At 36.6% G+C, this 17,288-nt stretch overlaps 1 protein-coding gene across 2 annotated transcripts; it reads left to right on the top strand.

The window, feature by feature from the left end:
• Positions 1–357: 357 nt before the first annotated feature.
• Positions 358–16,916, top strand: LOC123524256 (uncharacterized). 2 transcript variants are annotated; one of them, XM_053539074.1, is made up of 9 exons: positions 358–780; positions 1,593–1,662; positions 1,958–2,005; positions 7,825–7,882; positions 10,585–10,757; positions 12,220–12,370; positions 13,031–13,117; positions 16,190–16,358; positions 16,801–16,916. In XM_053539074.1, exons 3-9 carry the CDS (start codon positions 1,958–1,960, stop codon positions 16,859–16,861), a joined length of 747 nt encoding a protein of 248 aa, XP_053395049.1. In that variant the 5' UTR covers positions 358–780; positions 1,593–1,662; the 3' UTR covers positions 16,862–16,916. The 2 variants fall into 2 exon arrangements, with proteins under 2 accessions (XP_053395049.1, XP_053395050.1); XM_053539075.1 differs by lacking the exons at positions 358–780; positions 1,593–1,662; positions 1,958–2,005; positions 7,825–7,882 and adding an exon at positions 10,126–10,261.
• The last annotated feature ends 372 nt before the right edge of the window (positions 16,917–17,288 follow it).

Here is a 17,288-nt window from a genome sequence, read left to right as displayed (position 1 = left end):
TACAGGCTGTGTCCCTGTTATCCTTAGCTGACCTCTTAATTGCCCAGTTGAACTTTTAATTCATGTTCCTCACTATATATTTCTCTGACCTTGGGCCCACGATCCCATGACCTTCAGTCCATCCCATCCCAGGAGCCCATCCCACGTTTTCCAGGCTGCCGGCATGGTGTATCAAATTATCCATGGGTAATCTAATAGCCATAGGTGCCAATCATCTCTCTGAGAGCATTTTGGATTGTACTAGACAGATAAGTTCAACATCATTCCTCTGTGAAAATCTCTAAAATAGACTGGTTTTGTCTCTATGGAATTGAATTCATCAGAAAGGGAAAAATGTAAAAATATATTTATTATCAGTCTACTGGGGCCAGTCTAGGTCCTGAAATACCTTGACTAAATTTATATCCTGGCTGTTGTTTTCACAAGGGTGTCATTGTAAACACATGTCAAATATCTTCTGATAATTCTGGAATTTCATCAAATAAAAGATATCAACTTTCAAATTCATTTTTGGCTTCTGAGAGAGGAAATTATTGTGAATTGATACGAAATGAAAACCAAAACTGTTCAAAAAATGTTAACTGATCCCCAAGTGAGTCCTTAAAATCAAATAAAGGCACAAATATTTACAGTTAAATATGTGTGAAGGCCAACCTTAGAAGAAATGTATGACTATCAGACTGCTCTACTCTTTGTTAACAGGTTGATGATGACCAAACAGATATGACAGAAGACAGTGTTGAAGAAAATGCCACAGAGGATGTTGCAGCAACAAATAAGGTGGGAATTTAATTCACTTGAAATAATCAGTAAAATGATTAAAGCAATGAAATAATTCAATTTTCTATTTGTTTATTTCAACCTAATCAAAAATGTTTGAAATAAGTACAGTGGTTTAAGCTTTTAAAAAAATGCCTGGCTCATTATGGTAGTGACATGACATTATGCTTGCTAACACTGAAAGACTAATGAACTGTTCATGTTTAATACAACAAAGAAGGTTTGATAGTTGATGCTGTTTTTTATTATATAATAAAAAGAAAGACAAATATTAAAAGGAGAATTATGAATTCGATAATTTTTATCTAACTCCTCCCTCTATTGTTATTCTATTCATACCAAGGCCAAGTGCTCACAAGGGGTATCACACACACAAAATACACATGCTCTCTTGTGTAAACCAGGTCAATTGTATTTGACAGTCCTGATTGGACAGTCTGTTTTATGTAAACATTAATGATTGACAGTTCATTATTCATTAATTGCGAACATCCTCATCCCTCTTAAAACAAAGCAAAACCACAGCAGTAATTGGTTGTTTAAATGATAAATACTGTTAAGACGTTTATTGTTTCTACTACTTTTTATCCAAATGGATATTGTTTAAAGAAAGCCAATTAGTAGAATATTACATGAAATTTCATCCATGAGTCCAAAATTTTAATGAAATAAAAAAGTGAAATCTAGGCTGATCTTAAATACCCAACGCAACATTTTATGTGATGATGCAGGATGTTTATCATAAGAATGACCTTCAGTAACATATTTTTGGTTCTGATAATATACTTTTACCATAATTTATTCATTTTCAGCATCAGGAAGAAATAGACAGGTTAAGAGAAGAGGTGGAATCATTAAAAGAAGAGTTGAGGGAATATAAAGGTGTAGTACAAAAACATAGTTCACAATTTTTTAACATTTAACATATTTTGATTTCATATTTACTTAAAACTTTCTTAGTTTCACAGATTAAAGACATGAAAACTTAGAGCTAACATAATAACCTCTAGCTGAATTATAAAAATTCAGTAAAATCTTGATGAAGAAAAAACATCCGTTGAATGGTGAGAGAGCCTTTTCAATTTTTTTGCAAAATCCCTTTCATTTAAAATTAAAAATTGAATCAATTTGTGTTTTGATACACAACCCTAATATCTGAACATTTTGTCTTTTACAGATGCAAAGACACCAAGTAAAAGGCAAAGGACAGGAGGGTGACAGTGAGGTAGTTGTTTATGTTTGTTCTTTGTTGGGATTGAAGTCACACTAAAACAGTCAAGTTCATAAGGCAATATGTAGATATTTGATAGAAACAGTCTATGAAATAAACTGGTAAAACCTGATCAGTCTGATCATGGGACAGGGGTTCCATTTGACCCAGGACTCCGGGTCCGGACCCGAGAGATTTTCAAACGATGCTCAAAGGACCCGGCATGATACATGCCTGTGCGTCACTCGGGACCCAGGGGCATTTTCCTTTGATAATCCTTTCATAAAACTGTGTCCACAATTAACTCGTGAATTCCAAATCACTCGTGGTCACTGAATGCATGCATACATAGATAATGATATGATTGACATAAGCAGTAAGGTATGGAAGGTGGAGTTAAACTACTGTTGACATGACTGGTCTTAACAGAGAAACTGAAAACATTGGCAGTTCTTGAAACATAATCAAAATAATGTAGTACTACTAGATGTGACAGTTTCACTAGCAATTAGTTCTGTAATTTATGATTGGATATATAGACACCATCGGGTTTGATGTACCATTGTAACATCATATCAGACCTGCTCTTGTGCCATGTAAATTCTTGTCCAGGCTGTAACTTCAACATAATCATTCCTGTCAATCAATGATTTCATGAACTGAAATGTTCATTTATCTCTGTCGTTTTCCAATAGCACTTGGTCTCACTTATAAGGAGGTGGAGTTGTTTGAGTTTTCTTTAAATACACTGTCTCTAGCCTTACACATTACAACACGTTACAACACGCTTTTATTTTTATTTCATCAGTATTTTCAAAATTAATACTTATGACTGAAAGGTTTATGAACAAATTTTTGGACATGTCTGCAGAGATGTGGGAAGAGAGTAAATCTGCAAACACTTACATTATAGGAGATTTACGAAATCAAATCGAGCAAATGAGAAATGATTTATATAATAAGGAGCAAGATCTTAATGCTCAATTGCAGCGCAATGCTGACTTGAAAGTCGAAAGAGGCAATGCAATTGCTGAGAGAGACAATTTAAGGTCAGAAAAAAATTATTTAAACTTGGAAATTGGAATTTACAGTGAAGAAAATGCGAACTTGAAACATGAAATTAAAAATTTGCAGCAGCAAACTTGGACAATAAGGGAAGATACTGCAGAAAGCAGAGCTCAAGTTGAAACAAAAAAAATGAGAAAATTTTGAAGACCAAGGCCGAGCTGATTGCTGTCAATAACAAAATGCAAAAAGATCTAGACCGTCAAGCAAAAATTTCAATAAAACTTAGAACTGAAAAGGACAGTCACATGAACAAACATTTTGAAATGTATCGAAAACTTAGTTTAATAATGGAAGAATTCATTTAAAGAAATGTTTGTTACAAGAGCAAACAGAAATTCAAGAAATTCTTCAAGTGATTGAACCCATGAATATCACTGAGGAACACGAGGACTTCATACAAAATGCTGTCCAATGTTGCATATGTAAGAAACAATTTAGTATCTATGACAAGACATACGACAGGATTGTGAGACATCATAACCATCTGACAGGGGAGATAATAGGCCCAGCTTGCAACAGTTGCAACCTGAACTGCCACCAAGCGAAGTTCATTCCTGTGATATTTCATAACCTGAAAAATTTTGATGCTCACATACTCTGCGAGCATATTGGATGCTTCAAAGAGCACAGATTAACCTGCATTGCTCAGAATTCGGAGCGTTACGTTAGTTTTTCACTGGGAAGACTTCGCTTTATTGACAGCTTTCAGTTTCTACCAAGCTCCTTAGAGACCTTAGTTGACAATTTAGCTCAAGATGGAATGGAAGCATTCCCACATTTGCTTTCAGAATGTGATACGCACGATGAAGCCAATCTACTGCTTCGCAAAGGCGTTTACCCGTACGAATACATGGACTCCTTTGACAGATTTGAAGAGCAAGAATTACCACCGATAGACAAGTTTTATTCATCTGTTAAACAGGAACATATTTCGGATGCGGATTATGAACATGCTCAGACTGTGTTTCAAACGTTTAACATGGAGACTTTAGGACAATATCACAACCTTTACCTGAAAATTGATATTGTGTTATTGAGTGATGTGTTTGAATCATTCAGTAATATGAGCTTGAAGCAGTACGAGTTAGACCCTTGTCATTTCTACACTTCACCGGGCCTATCTTGGTCAGCTTGCTTGAAAATAACGAGTGTTCATCTCGAGTTGTTGACAGATATGGATAAAATATTGATGATTGAGACCGGCATTCGTGGAGGTGTGTCTCAGATTTCACATTGTTATCAAAAAGCAAACAACGCTTACTTGCCTGATTATGACCCTTCACAACCTACTAAATGTTTGCAATACCTCGATGCAAACAATCTCTATTCATGGGCAATGATACAACCACTTCCGGTAGGTGACTTCCACTTCATGGACAACTGTGACGTTCAAAACTTTGAAGTAATGTCAGTTCCTGAAGAAGGAAACATAGGCTACATTCTCGAGGTATCATTGGAAAACCCTTAGCACCTCCATGATAGCCATAATTGTTTTCCCTTAGCACCAGAAAGAAAGGCTATTTCAAACTAACAGCTTTCCCCATACGCGCAACAGCTGTTAAAGAAGTTGCATGGATTGTCTGATGAAGATCCACTACCTCATCGTGGAAATGTTAAGAAACTTTTGACCACATTAGAAGATAAAGATCATTATGTGGTACACTACAGGAATTTACAGCTCTACCTTCGTTTGGGCATGAAACTCAAATCCATTCACAGAATTCTCACATTCGAACAGGAAGCATGGATGAAGCCATATATCAACTTAAACACTGAAATGCGGAAAAAGGCAACATCAACTTTCCAGAAAAATTTCTATAAGCTCCTTAATAATTCCATCTTCGGAAAAACAATGGAGAATGCCAGACAGCATAAGAATATTGAATTGGTGCATAAAGAAAAGAGACTCAAGAAAGTTGCTGCCAAACCTACCTACAAACACAGCACCATCTTTAATGAAGACCTGGTTGCGGTGGAACTTCATAAAGCCAAAGTCAACTTATTCAAACCAATCTATTGCGGAATGTGCATTTTAGGTAAAATACCTAGATAGTACTTTTATTTTGTGTTCATTTTGATATTAAACTTTATGATTAATCAGCAACATTTTCCATATATAGTACGGTATATTTTGTTCATTATTATTATCTCTATCAGTTGTTCCCACAGAGGACATTTTAACTGAATACTACATTAATTGGGATATGTGTGATGAACAAATGTTCACTCTTGATGACTTTAAAATTGTCCCTTGTGTAAAAAAGTAAATAAAATTCAGTAATAAATTTCTCGTATGTACAACAGTATATATTTTTTAATCCATCCTTTTTTATTTATTTATTTATTTTGTTGGGTTTAACGTCGCACCGACACAATTTTAGGTCATATGGCGACATTCCAGCTTTAATGGTGGAGGAAGACCCCAGATGCCCCTCCGTGCACAATTTCATCACGAGCGGGCACCTGGGTAGAACCACCGACCTTCCGTAAGCCAGCTGGATGGCTTCCTCACGTGAAGAATTCTACGCCCCAAATCCATCCTTTTTTAATTTCTTCGACATGATAGACTTTTTTGAAGAAGAAATACGTGCTAATGTTTTACACTTCTTTAACAAATCCAACTGCGTTTGTGTCATATTCCCTTTAGAAAGTTTTCTTCACAAGGATTGTCTATACATACAAATAGCTCCACCCATCAACAATTTTTAAAAAACAAGGCAGTATGAAAGACAGCTAAATCCCCCGCCACTGCTATGGCTAGTGAAAGGGTAAACCTTTGATTTTAGCTGTGACCTTGACCTTGAACTGACATGGCTGACTCATGAATTCTGCACAACGTCTTGATGAGGTGATTATTTGACCCAAGTTTCGTGAAAATCCTTCAAGGGGTTTAGGCGATACAGAGCTGAAACCTTTGACCTTGAGTTGTGACCTTGACCTTGAGTTGACATGGCTGACTCATGAGTTCTTGATGAGGTGATCATTTGACCCAAGTTTGATGAAAATCCCTCAAGGAGTTTAGGAGATACAGAGTGGACACAAAATGGAAGGCTCAAACCTTCCACCCTTAGTTGTGACCTTTACCTTGAGCTGGCATGGTTGACTCATAATTTCTGCACATCATCTTGATGAGATAATCATTTTACCCAAGTTTTATAAAATTCCTTCAAGGGGTTTAGGAGATATAGAGTGGACACGAAATGGAAGGCTCAAACCTTTGACCTTCAGTTGTGACCTTGACCTTGAGCCGACATGGCTGACTCATAAGTTCTGCACATCACCTTGATGAGGTGATCGTTTGACCCAAGTTTGATGAAAATCCTTCAAGGAGTTTAGGAGATATAGAGCGGACACAAAATGGAAGGCTCAAACATTTGACCCTAAGTTGTGACCTTGACCTTGAGCCGGCATGATTGTCTCATGGGTTCTGCACATCATCTTGATGAGGTGATCATTTGACCCAAGTTTCATGAAAATCCTTCAAGGAGTTTAGAAGATATAGAGCGGACACAAAATGGAAGGCTCAAAACCTTTGACCCTAAGTTGTGACCTTGACCTTGAGCCGGCATGGCTGACTCATGGGTTCTGCACATCGTCTTGATGAGGTGATCATTTGACCCAAGTTTTATAAAATTCCTTCAAGGGGTTTATGAGATATAGAGCAGACACAAAATGGCAGGCTCAAACCTTTGACCTTGAGTTGTGACCTTGACCTTGAACCGACAAGACTGACTCATGGGTTCTGCACATTGTCTTGATGGGGTGATCATTTGACCCAAGTTTCATGAAAATCCTTCAAGGGGTTTAGGAGATATGGACCGGACATGATTTTGTTACGGACGGAAGGACGGACGGACGCAGACCATTCCTATAATCCCTCCGCCACGGCGGGGGATTAAAAAATGTGATTGGTTGCATTAAAATAAGTAGCTATCAGTCACCATTTTCATTAAATCGCTTCCAAAATCATCGAGTTCTGATCCCCATCTGGGTAATAAAATTAAAAGTGAGTTACATTCTCCATAGATGTAGGTGATGTCAAAAAATGTTTGAATAATTTCCCAATTCGTAAAGTTGCGAACAGAGTTTACAACAAGATCAATAGTCCTTATAGGTATGTGAACGTTATAGGAGATATATTGATATTCAAAATCATTCATCATGTTCGAGATATTTATTCATTTCTTAACAAATCTTCTAAAGCATTGTATTCGACTAAAGCAGGGATAAATTCACACAAATCGCTCCACCAGCGATGAGATAAATGAGTTCTGCTGTGGTAAGCCAACGCGAGTAAATGTCTAGGTCGTACATCTAAATAAGTAGTAGTCCAATAAACTAAATATGATAGCGCGATTATTTCATCATCCGCCCAAAGTTGTCTTCTTGTATCGTCGATCCAAAATGAGTCAAACATAGCCATTTCTTGATAGTATTTATATGTCTGTTGTCATAACTTATGAATAAATTTTAAAAGAAAATCTACTCCAAGAAAAAATCCTCAAATTTACGTTCTAAAGACAAAACTCGTCTTTGGTAGTACTTTTGCAGCAGACAACATTTAAAAAATTTCTAGATAAATGTCTTTACTACTTATATATGTATGTACGTATGTTTGAAAAGCTTTGAAAACATTATGACAAAGGAAGAAATGTAAAAACTCATATACCCATCTGTGCAATCAGATCTGCTCTATCTTATTCCTTCACACCTAATAATCATTTTAAGACAGGGGGATTTAATTTAGTTTTTGTTTTCTTTTATAGGCTACTATGCATGAACCAGGAGCTACATCAACTATTGATGACACCTTCCTTGCAACTAGTATGTATATTCATACTACCCAGTCAAGCGCATTTGTTCCTCTATACTGTATCACTGCAATATTATTTTGTCTTATAATAGCAACATTAGCAGTTGTTCGTCTATCCAGTGCTAAGCTGGAACGTCAATTCAATGCAAGGTTTTCAAGACTAGAAAAACCAGTTTATACTGGATTTCACCCTAATCCTATGGTTAGAGCGTTACTAGACCAAAGCAGTATTACAAATGATGATAGCTTGTCTGAAGAAATACAAATATATTTTATACCAATGAAAATGAATATTTGCAAACTCAACCACAGCCTTTGTTGGAACAGCCTAGCTATATGTGGGATTCGACAAGTGAACCTGTATATCAATCTTTAGACGATCCAGTATATCCAGACCTTTCAACACGTCTGTAATTCATGTATTAAGAGGAAGAAATAACTAAGCTAAACAACTTGGTTTTTTTTAAATGAAAACTTTGAAGAAAATCACTGTTATAACTAGAAAATGCTTTTGTAAAAAAGTGCATGTCTCCCCCAATGCAAAGTCCTATAGGCAAGAAGTCAATAGGGTTCAGGAGCGAAGTCAAAGAGACACTGATGGTTGGCTGCAATAGGGATCATCTACCTGGCATGTCCAGTCATCCCGCTAAATTTTAACACTCTTGGCCTAGTGGTTCTCAAGTCACTGTTCAGGCTCCTGTGACCTTGACCTTTGATCAAATGACCTCAAAATAAATAGGGGTCATCTACTCTGCATGTCCAATCATCCTATTAAGTTTCAACATTGTAGGTAAAGTGGTTCTCAAGTTATTTCCAAAAAATGATTTTACATGAACAGGCCACTGTGACCTTGACCTTTAATAGACTGACCCCAAAATCAATAGGGGTCATCTACTCTGCATGTTCAATCATCCTATGAAGTTTCAACATTCTGGGTCAAGTGGTTCTCAAGTTATTGATCGGAACTGGTTATCAATGTTCAGGCCCCTGTGACCTTGACCTTTAACGGAGTGACCCCAAAAACAATAGGGAACAATAGGGGTCATTTACTCTGCATGAACAATCATCCTATGAGGTTTCAACATTCTGGGTCGAGAGGTTCTCAAGTTATTGATTGGAAATGGTTTTCCATGTTCAGGCCCCTGTGGCCTTGACCTTTAACAGATTGACCCTAAAATCGTTAGGGGTCATCTACTCTGCATGACCAATCATCCTATGAAGTTTCATCATTCTGGGTCAAGTGGTTCTCAAGTTACTGACCGGAAATGGTTTTCAATGTTAAGGCCCCTGTGACCTTGACCTTTCACAGAGTGACCCCAAAATCGTTAGGGGTCATCTACTCTGCATGACCAATCATCCTATGAAGTTTCAACATCTGGGTCAAGTGGTTTTCAAGTTAATGACTGGAAAAGGTTTTCAATGTTCAGGCCCCTGTGACCTTGACCTTTGACGGAGTGACCCCAAAATCAATAGGGGTCATCTACTCTTCATGACCAATCATCCTATGAAGTTTCAACATTCTGGGTCAAGTGCTTCTCTAGTTATTGATCGGAAATGGTTTTCAATTTTCAGGCCCCTGTGACCTTGACCTTTGACGGTGTGACCCCAAAATCAATAGGGGTCATCTACTCTTCATGACCAATCATCCTATGAAGTTTCAACATTCTGAGTCAAGTGGTTCTCTAGTTATTGATCGGAAATGGTTTTCAATGTTCAGGCCCCTGTGACCTTGACCTTTGTCGGAGTGACCCCAAAAACAATAGGGGTCGTCTACTCCAGCAGCCCTACAACCCTATGAATTTTGAAGGTTCTAGGTCAGATGGTTCTCCAGTTATTGCTCGGAAATGAAGTGTGACGTAGGGACGGACGGACAGGGCAAAAACAATATGTCTCCTAGGGGAGACATAATAGTAAGAATGTCAAACCTTGCACAACACTTCATATACATTGCAATGACTGTTTTACCTAACGCACTGCAACACCCTTTCCCTATTTTTCAGCTATTCCTCTAGGCATTGCAACAGCTTTTGGACTGACTCTTGCAATTACTCTTATTGCATTACACTGCACTGGTCGACTTCATCTTAGAGACATTAACTTCATGGGAGTAAAGGCGAGATTCCAAGTACATAGACCATGGCATTCGGACTCTCTCCTTTTCACACCACAGATGCCAACCCCGCAACCGATGCAAGACACACAACCTTTACCAGCTCTCTCACCACTTCCGACCTCTCAGCCTTCCACAACACCAGCTGGCTTTTTTACACCTCAACCTCCACGCCGATTAACTAGACTACACAATGTTTTCCAACAAATTCCTTCATTTGCATCATCCAGTTAACAGTATAACCGAAAATTGTGAATGAATTCGACATACAATAATTCAGGTGAACGATCTAGGGCCATTAGTGCCATTATTTTACAAAGTTCAAGCTCACGTGGTACACTGATCTTTTTGCTGATCAGTGTCTGGAACTTTCTGAGTCCTATGGCCTCCATACTTAATATGATGATTAAAGGTGGTCAGTAACACTGTAACTGACTTGCATCATTTTCTTTGTTTTCTGTTAAAATATCAATAACCCCCAAAGTTGAAAACAAATTAGTTGCATGATTTAAAACAGTAATCCAAATTTCATTCAACAGGCTGTTCACCATGCAGACAAGATAAAAGTCTGTGATTTTTTACAGTGATTTTCTTTTATGTAAGGTTCTGTAGATGGCCCAACATTTATGGCCAATGCTGGCCAGAAGTGGCGAGATTTGACCATTGAACAGAAGCAAAAGTATGCACAGGCTGCAGCGGAAAAAAGGGCAGAGCCGTTTAAAGGGCAAACTAGAGATAAAGTGGTGCAGACACAATTAAAAATTATTGATCAGCCAGTAAGTTAATTGGTTTGTTTAAAATTATTGGATGGGAAATTATTGAAGTACATGGATATCTTTAAATGTTAAACGGAAGAAAGCAAGTTCATCAGGGAATTTAAATTTTCATTCTTAGCTTAAATCAGTATGTTATAGTTCTTTTCCATTTATTTTTCAAAATTATGTGCAGAGCAATCAATATATGTATCAAACAATTTTTCCTTGTCATTTCATAGATCAGTCATCAATCATGACATGAAACTAACATGAACAGTAGTTTACAACCTTTTTCATATCCAAAATTTTTAACATAGCTAAAAAAGTTTGTGAATTATCCTTTATAAGATCATCACATGTACAACTTAAGTTAAATCACAACAGATTTTTAGCTTGACTATACAAAGTATAAGGACAGCTATCCTACTCGACCCAGCGTCGGCGTCTTTCCGCGTCTCCACCTTGGTTAAAGTTTTTTTACACTTTCTTTTTTTCAACTTATCTCTGTAATTACTTAATGGATTTGATTCAAACTTGAAATACTTATTCCTCATCATCATCCACATCCTCTGACATAAGGGCCATAACTCTGGCACCAATATTTCATGAATTATTCCCTCCTTTTCACTTAGATTTTCAGGTAAAATTTTTGATGCACTTTCACTCTATCTCTGTTATTACTGAATGGATTTGATTTAAACTTAAAATAGTTGTTCAACATCATCATCCACATCATATGACACAAGGTGCATAACTCTGGCTCTATTTTTTCATGAATTATTCCCCCCTTTTAACTTAGAATTTCAGGTTAAAGTTTTATGCACTTTCACCCTATCTCTGCTATTACTGAATGGATCTGATTCAAACTTAAACAATTGTTCAACATCATTACCCTTATCATATGACATAATGTGCATAACTCAGGGGGCCAATTTTTCATGAATTATTTCCCCTTTTTACTTAGAATTTAATGTTAAAGTTTTGATGCACTTTCACTCTGTCTCTGTTATTACTGAATGGATTTGATTCAAACTTAAAATAGTTGTTCAACATCATCACCCACACCATATGACAAAAGGTGCATAACTCTGGCACCAATATTTAATGAAATATGCCCCTTTTTGCTTAGGATATATGTATATAGTGTTTTGATACATTTTACCTCTCTTATTCCTTAAGTTGTTATTTTTGACATAGACTCAGGCTATTGTGCAATATCTTCATCCACAACTGGAGTCATTAAACACTCCAGTGACAGCTCTAGTTTCCTCAGATGTGCCCAGTTTCACTATCCAGCATCAAAATAGTCAAGCACGCTGTCTCCTGTGACAGCTCTTGTTGCACACCTGATAACCAACCATGATGATGGACATAACTGATTAGTATTTTTTTTATATTTTCACAATTTTTCATTTATGAAAAATAAAGTATTGTTTGAAAAGAAAAATATGTTAAAATTATAGTATTAAATTTTACTTTTCAGACCCGTGTCCTGTCATCAGTTCATTTTCAGTTTGGAGGAGTGGGGCTGGATCCAAGAGGGGAAATTGATTCAACAACTATTGGGTCCAGCCTTGCTGTGGAGTTTATCTCCAAAGAATTAAAACTGTTGGAGAAGTTTCATGAATACGTTGGTATGACTATTTTGCATTTTTTATACCACCACTAAACATGTTTAGGGGCGCTTTGTCGGAGTCAGTTTTGTTCCGCCCTGTCAAGTCGCATAAACTACATGTATATCGCAGTTATTACTAAATGGATTTGATTTAAACTTAAAATAGATGTTCCACCTTAACACCTACATCATGTGACAAAAGATGCATAATTCTGACACCAATTTTTCATGAATTATGCCCCCATTAACTTAGAATTTAAGGTTAATACCTGGTATCATCAGCATGTCTGCTATTTTTATATTTTTTACTTTTGTGAAGAGTTACAATATATGTTGCATGTATCATGTGAACTGTATATATTAACTACCTGGGGATGTATTAAGTAGCATTCAAAGACTGTAACTGAGTAATAGTAAATATTGCAGTTGTTTTAACTTTGTTAATGGTATATCCTATAGTAATGTAATTCTACAGAGCTGTCTGTAGTTAAAAAGTGAATATATGTGTTCACTGAAAGTTCCTTCACTGAATACCATGCATATTAAACAGTGACAGAGCAAAAATAAAACAAATTTAGCATTTAGATATCTCAAGTTGTAGGTTTTTACCTAAAAATTACTTTTGGGCCTATTATACATCAAACGTATTTGGTAACTCTTGTTCAATAAATCTTTTCAGATGTCAAACAAAGGGCTCCAGCTAAAGAGGACACAAAACGAGAAGACCTGCGCAAACTTGTACGCCAGAAGTACAGAACATGTTGGGGTAAGAAACTTATGCACTGGACTTCATTTTATTTTAGAAGTCACCTAAAAGTAATTAATCATTAAGCTATCATTGAAAGGCTTATTGTAAGCTTTGAAACTTGTTTTTAGCTCATGGTGAGTTTTTGTGATCGCTAAATGTCTGTCGTCTGTTGTGGGTAGTGTGTCTTGCGTTGTCCGTTGTGTGTCCAACAATTTCTAAAATAATCTTCTTCTTCAAAACCACTGGGCAGAATTACGCCAAACTTCACAGGAATGATCCTTGGGTGGTCCCCTTTCAAAATTCCAAGGAGAACTCTGGTTGCCATGGCCACCAAAAGGAAAAACTTAAAAATCTTTTTATCCAAAACTACAGGGCCTAGGGCTTTGATATTCGGTATGTAGCATCATATAGTAGTTCTCTACCAAGATTGTTCAAATTATTCCCATAGGGTCAAATATGGCCCCACCCCAGGGCCAACTGGTTTATAAACACTTAAATAGGAAAAAAATTAAAAATCTCCTTGTCTGATACCACAAGACGTAGGCCTTTGATATTTGGTATTTAGCATTGCCATATAGTCCTCTACGAAGATTGATCAAATTATGTCCCTAGGGTGAAAAGAGACCCTGCACCAGGGGATACCAAGTTTTACATAGACATATAGCTAAAGCAAAATAATCTTTTTGTCTGAAACTGCAAGTCCTAAGCTTTTGATATTTGGTATGTAGCATAACCAAGTGATCCTTTACCAAGATTATTTAAAATTATGCTCCAGAGTTGAAAAGAGGCCCCACCCAGAGGGGTGGGGGGCCCAAGTTTTACATAGACTTGTATTGGAAAAAAAACATTAAAAATCTTCTTCCCTGAAACTGCAAGGTCAATGCTTTTGATATTTAGTATGTTGCATTGCCTAGTGGTCCTCTACCATAATTATTCAAATTATGCCCCTGGGGTGAAAAGAGGCCCCTGGGGGTACTAAGTTTTACATAGACTAACATAGGAAATTTTTTTTTAAAATCTTGTCTGAAAGTGTAAGGCTTAAGCCGCTGATATTTGGTATGTAGCTTTGCTTAGTGGTTCTCTAATAAGATTATTCAAATTATGCCCTTGAGGTGAAAAGAGGCCCCGCCCCAGGTGTCACTTGTATATGTGTTATATAGGGAAATATACTTCAAAAATTATCTGATCATATTTCCTAAAGTTTTTAATTATAATTACCTGATGACCCTAAGTAACTAGGGGTCACTTGACCGTGACCTTGACCTATTGACCTATGTTTTTCTTTTTTAAAATACAGCCTAGAAATTAGGCTGACATATACAGTTTTGTACACTGATCTTAACAGCATAGAAATTTGGATCACGGCAATAACTTTTGATAAAGATTTCAGTACTCATCTCTAATGTTCTTATTGTGACCTACTGACCTACTTTCTTGTTTTTGAAGCTACAGGAAAGAGATTTGGACCACCTGTAAAAAATTTTAACAGGTTTCAGTACTTATCTTGAAGAATCTTTACCATGACCTTCTCACCTAGTTTTTTTTTTCTTGAAGCTTAAGCAAAGAAATTTGTTCAAGCAAGCAGTTAAAGTCAGGTGAGCAATATAGGGCTATCATGGCTAGTATCTGCTAGTTCTTAAAGGGATATGCCTCCATATATTCATCATTACTTTAGATTTTGCGAAATAGATAACAATAAGTAATATCTTGTATTTTGTATCCAATTTTAATGGCTACCGCATTCGAGAGTTTGCAACATTTTTTTTAGTAAATGAGCGTTTTAACCCCCCTCCATGACTGGTGGCAGGGGTTTAAATGGTCTCTGTCAGTCTGTCCGTCTTTCCATCTGTCCGTAACACTTTTGTGTCTGCTCCATATCTCCTTGATGCCTTGAAGGATTCCCTTGACACTTGGGTCAAATGATCAACTCATTAAGACAATGTGTAGAACTCATGAGTCAGCCTTCTTGACTCAAGGTCAAGGTCACAACTCAAGGTCAAAGTTTTAGTTTTCCATTTTTGTGTCCACTCTACAACTCTTTAACCCCTTGAAGGAATTTTATAGAACTTGGTTCAAATGTCAAATTGCAGAACCCATGAGTCAGCCATGGTCAAGGTCACAAGTTAGGGTCAAAGGTTTGATCCTCCCATTTTGTGTTCACTCTGTATCTCCTAAACCCCTGGAAGGATTTTCATCAAACTTTGGTCAAATGATCATCTCATCAAGGCAATGTGCAGAACTTGTAAGTCAGCCATGTTGGCTCAAGGTCAAGGTCACAACTCTTGTTCAAAGGTTTGAGCCTTAATTTTTGTGTCTGCTTTGTATCTCCTTATCCCCTGGATTTATATGATACCTGAGTCAAATAATCACCTATCCAAGATGATGTGCAGAACTCATGAGTCAGCCATGCTGGCTTTAGGTCAAGGTCACAGCTCTAGGTCCGCTCTACATCTCCTTAATGCCTTGAAGGAATTTTATAAAACTTGGGTCAAATGATCACCTCTTCAATACCATGTGCAGATATTATGTGTCAGCCATGCTGAATCAAGGTCAATGTCACAAGTTAGGTTCAAAAGTTTGAGTCTTCCATTTTGTGTCCACTCTGTATCTCCTAAACCCCTTGAAGGATTTTCACCAAATTTGGGTCAAACGATCATCTCATCAAAAACTCAGTCAGCCATGTCAGCTCAAGATCAAGGTCACAACTCGAGGACAAAAGTTTGAGCTCTGTCTATCCTAAACCCCTTGAAGGATTTTCATGAAACTTTGATCAAATGATCACCTCGTCAAGATGATGTACTGAATTTATAAATCATCCATGTTAGTTCAAGGTCAAGGTCACAGCACTAAGTCGAAGGATTACCCTTTTACTATCCATAACAGTGGCGAGGAATTTAGCTGTCTTTCAGACTATCTTGTTGTTAATTAAAACATGCGGAATGTAATTCTGAGATGTTTCAGTAGCAATTACAAAAGTGACTTAGATCTGGAGGCATACAGCTTTAACTTCCCTAAGTTGTTCCTGATATGATGCAAAATGGGGAAAAGTTTAACTAACAGAAACAGAAAATCTATAAAATATCATTACAGAAAATGCAACTGGGCAAAAGAAGGCCGTACCATATCTGGACATCAAAAAAGGAAAGATCAGAGTAAAGGCTACTGGTCTTCCAAATGGTGTTGATTTTGAAGACCCAAGCAGCTATGGGTCGAAAAAAATGAAGGCCATACTTGCTTGTACTATTTCTATGAAAGTATGGTATGTATTAACAATATATTATCAACATTTATTGACTTTAGAGTTATAAATTCTTGAAATTTATAAGTATAGTATAAACAGAACAGTTACATTGTTTCTAAATGATAATTTGAAAATGCTTGAGCCTAGGATTGTGAAAGTTGATAGGGAGGTTAATCATGACTAGCAGATGACCTCTATTGATTATAAGGTCAAAGGTCAAGGTAACAGAACCCAAAACAGTAGAACTTTTGTGTACAGTGACTAATTTCTGCTCCTTGTGCAATAAACGGATGCATCAAAGGGGAGGCATTTCATGTTCTACGAGCTCTTGTCCATTGTGGTAATTTCAGCATTTTATCATATTTTAATGAAAAAAATACAGATTCTATTAGAAAGGGTAAAAAGTATTACTAAAATAATTTTTTGAAATGTTTCTTTATTTTGTCATTTTGATTTGCAGCCCAGATCCAGAACCAGTGACTATGAGTGTGATGAGAGGACATTGTCTTCAAGTGATGTAGTAGAAAGTTGTCCTAAAACAGTAGAAGAAACGTATCCAGACAGTATATATGAGGCAATTTTTTATTTGGTTGAAGAAGCTGTCCTTTTGTATTTTCTCAGAAAGTCAAAGAAATAAATCTAAACTCAAAGTTGTAGGATATCTAAGAAGTTGTGATCAACAAATATACTCATCAAGTTTGTTAAAATCTACATTGTAAAACACTTTCTATTGGCATTAAGACACCAAAATTAAGTAAATTTTGCTGTCCCTCAAGTGAAATTTACACATTCCGGCCTTTGTTTTAAGTTATTTGCAACTACCTTTTCAGAATCCCTTTCGTTATATTTTGATTTGGGATCCATCCAGTTGTGTAAACAACAGAAACAAGTATATTTTTTGTTCTTTTCAGGTAAGATACATGTTTGAAATTTGTCTCTAACTTTTTG

Source organism: Mercenaria mercenaria, chromosome 3, assembly GCF_021730395.1.
Source record: "Mercenaria mercenaria strain notata chromosome 3, MADL_Memer_1, whole genome shotgun sequence".
Classification (NCBI taxonomy): Eukaryota; Metazoa; Mollusca; class Bivalvia; order Venerida; family Veneridae; genus Mercenaria; species Mercenaria mercenaria.
This window is presented reverse-complemented; position numbering and strand designations above follow the sequence as displayed.

What these genes read in the sequence shown, in the direction of transcription:
- LOC123524256 (XM_053539074.1), top strand. Translation starts at nt 1,958, where the DNA reads ATGCAAAGACACCAAGTAAAAGGCAAAGGACAGGAGGGTGACAGTGAG. An exon ending in GACAGGAGGGTGACAGTGAG is followed by an intron (nt 2,006 to 7,824) that starts GTAGTTGTTTAT and finishes TTTCTTTTATAG; the next exon opens with GCTACTATGCATGAACCAGG. An exon ending in GAAGTACAGAACATGTTGGG is followed by an intron (nt 13,118 to 16,189) that starts GTAAGAAACTTA and finishes ATATCATTACAG; the next exon opens with AAAATGCAACTGGGCAAAAG.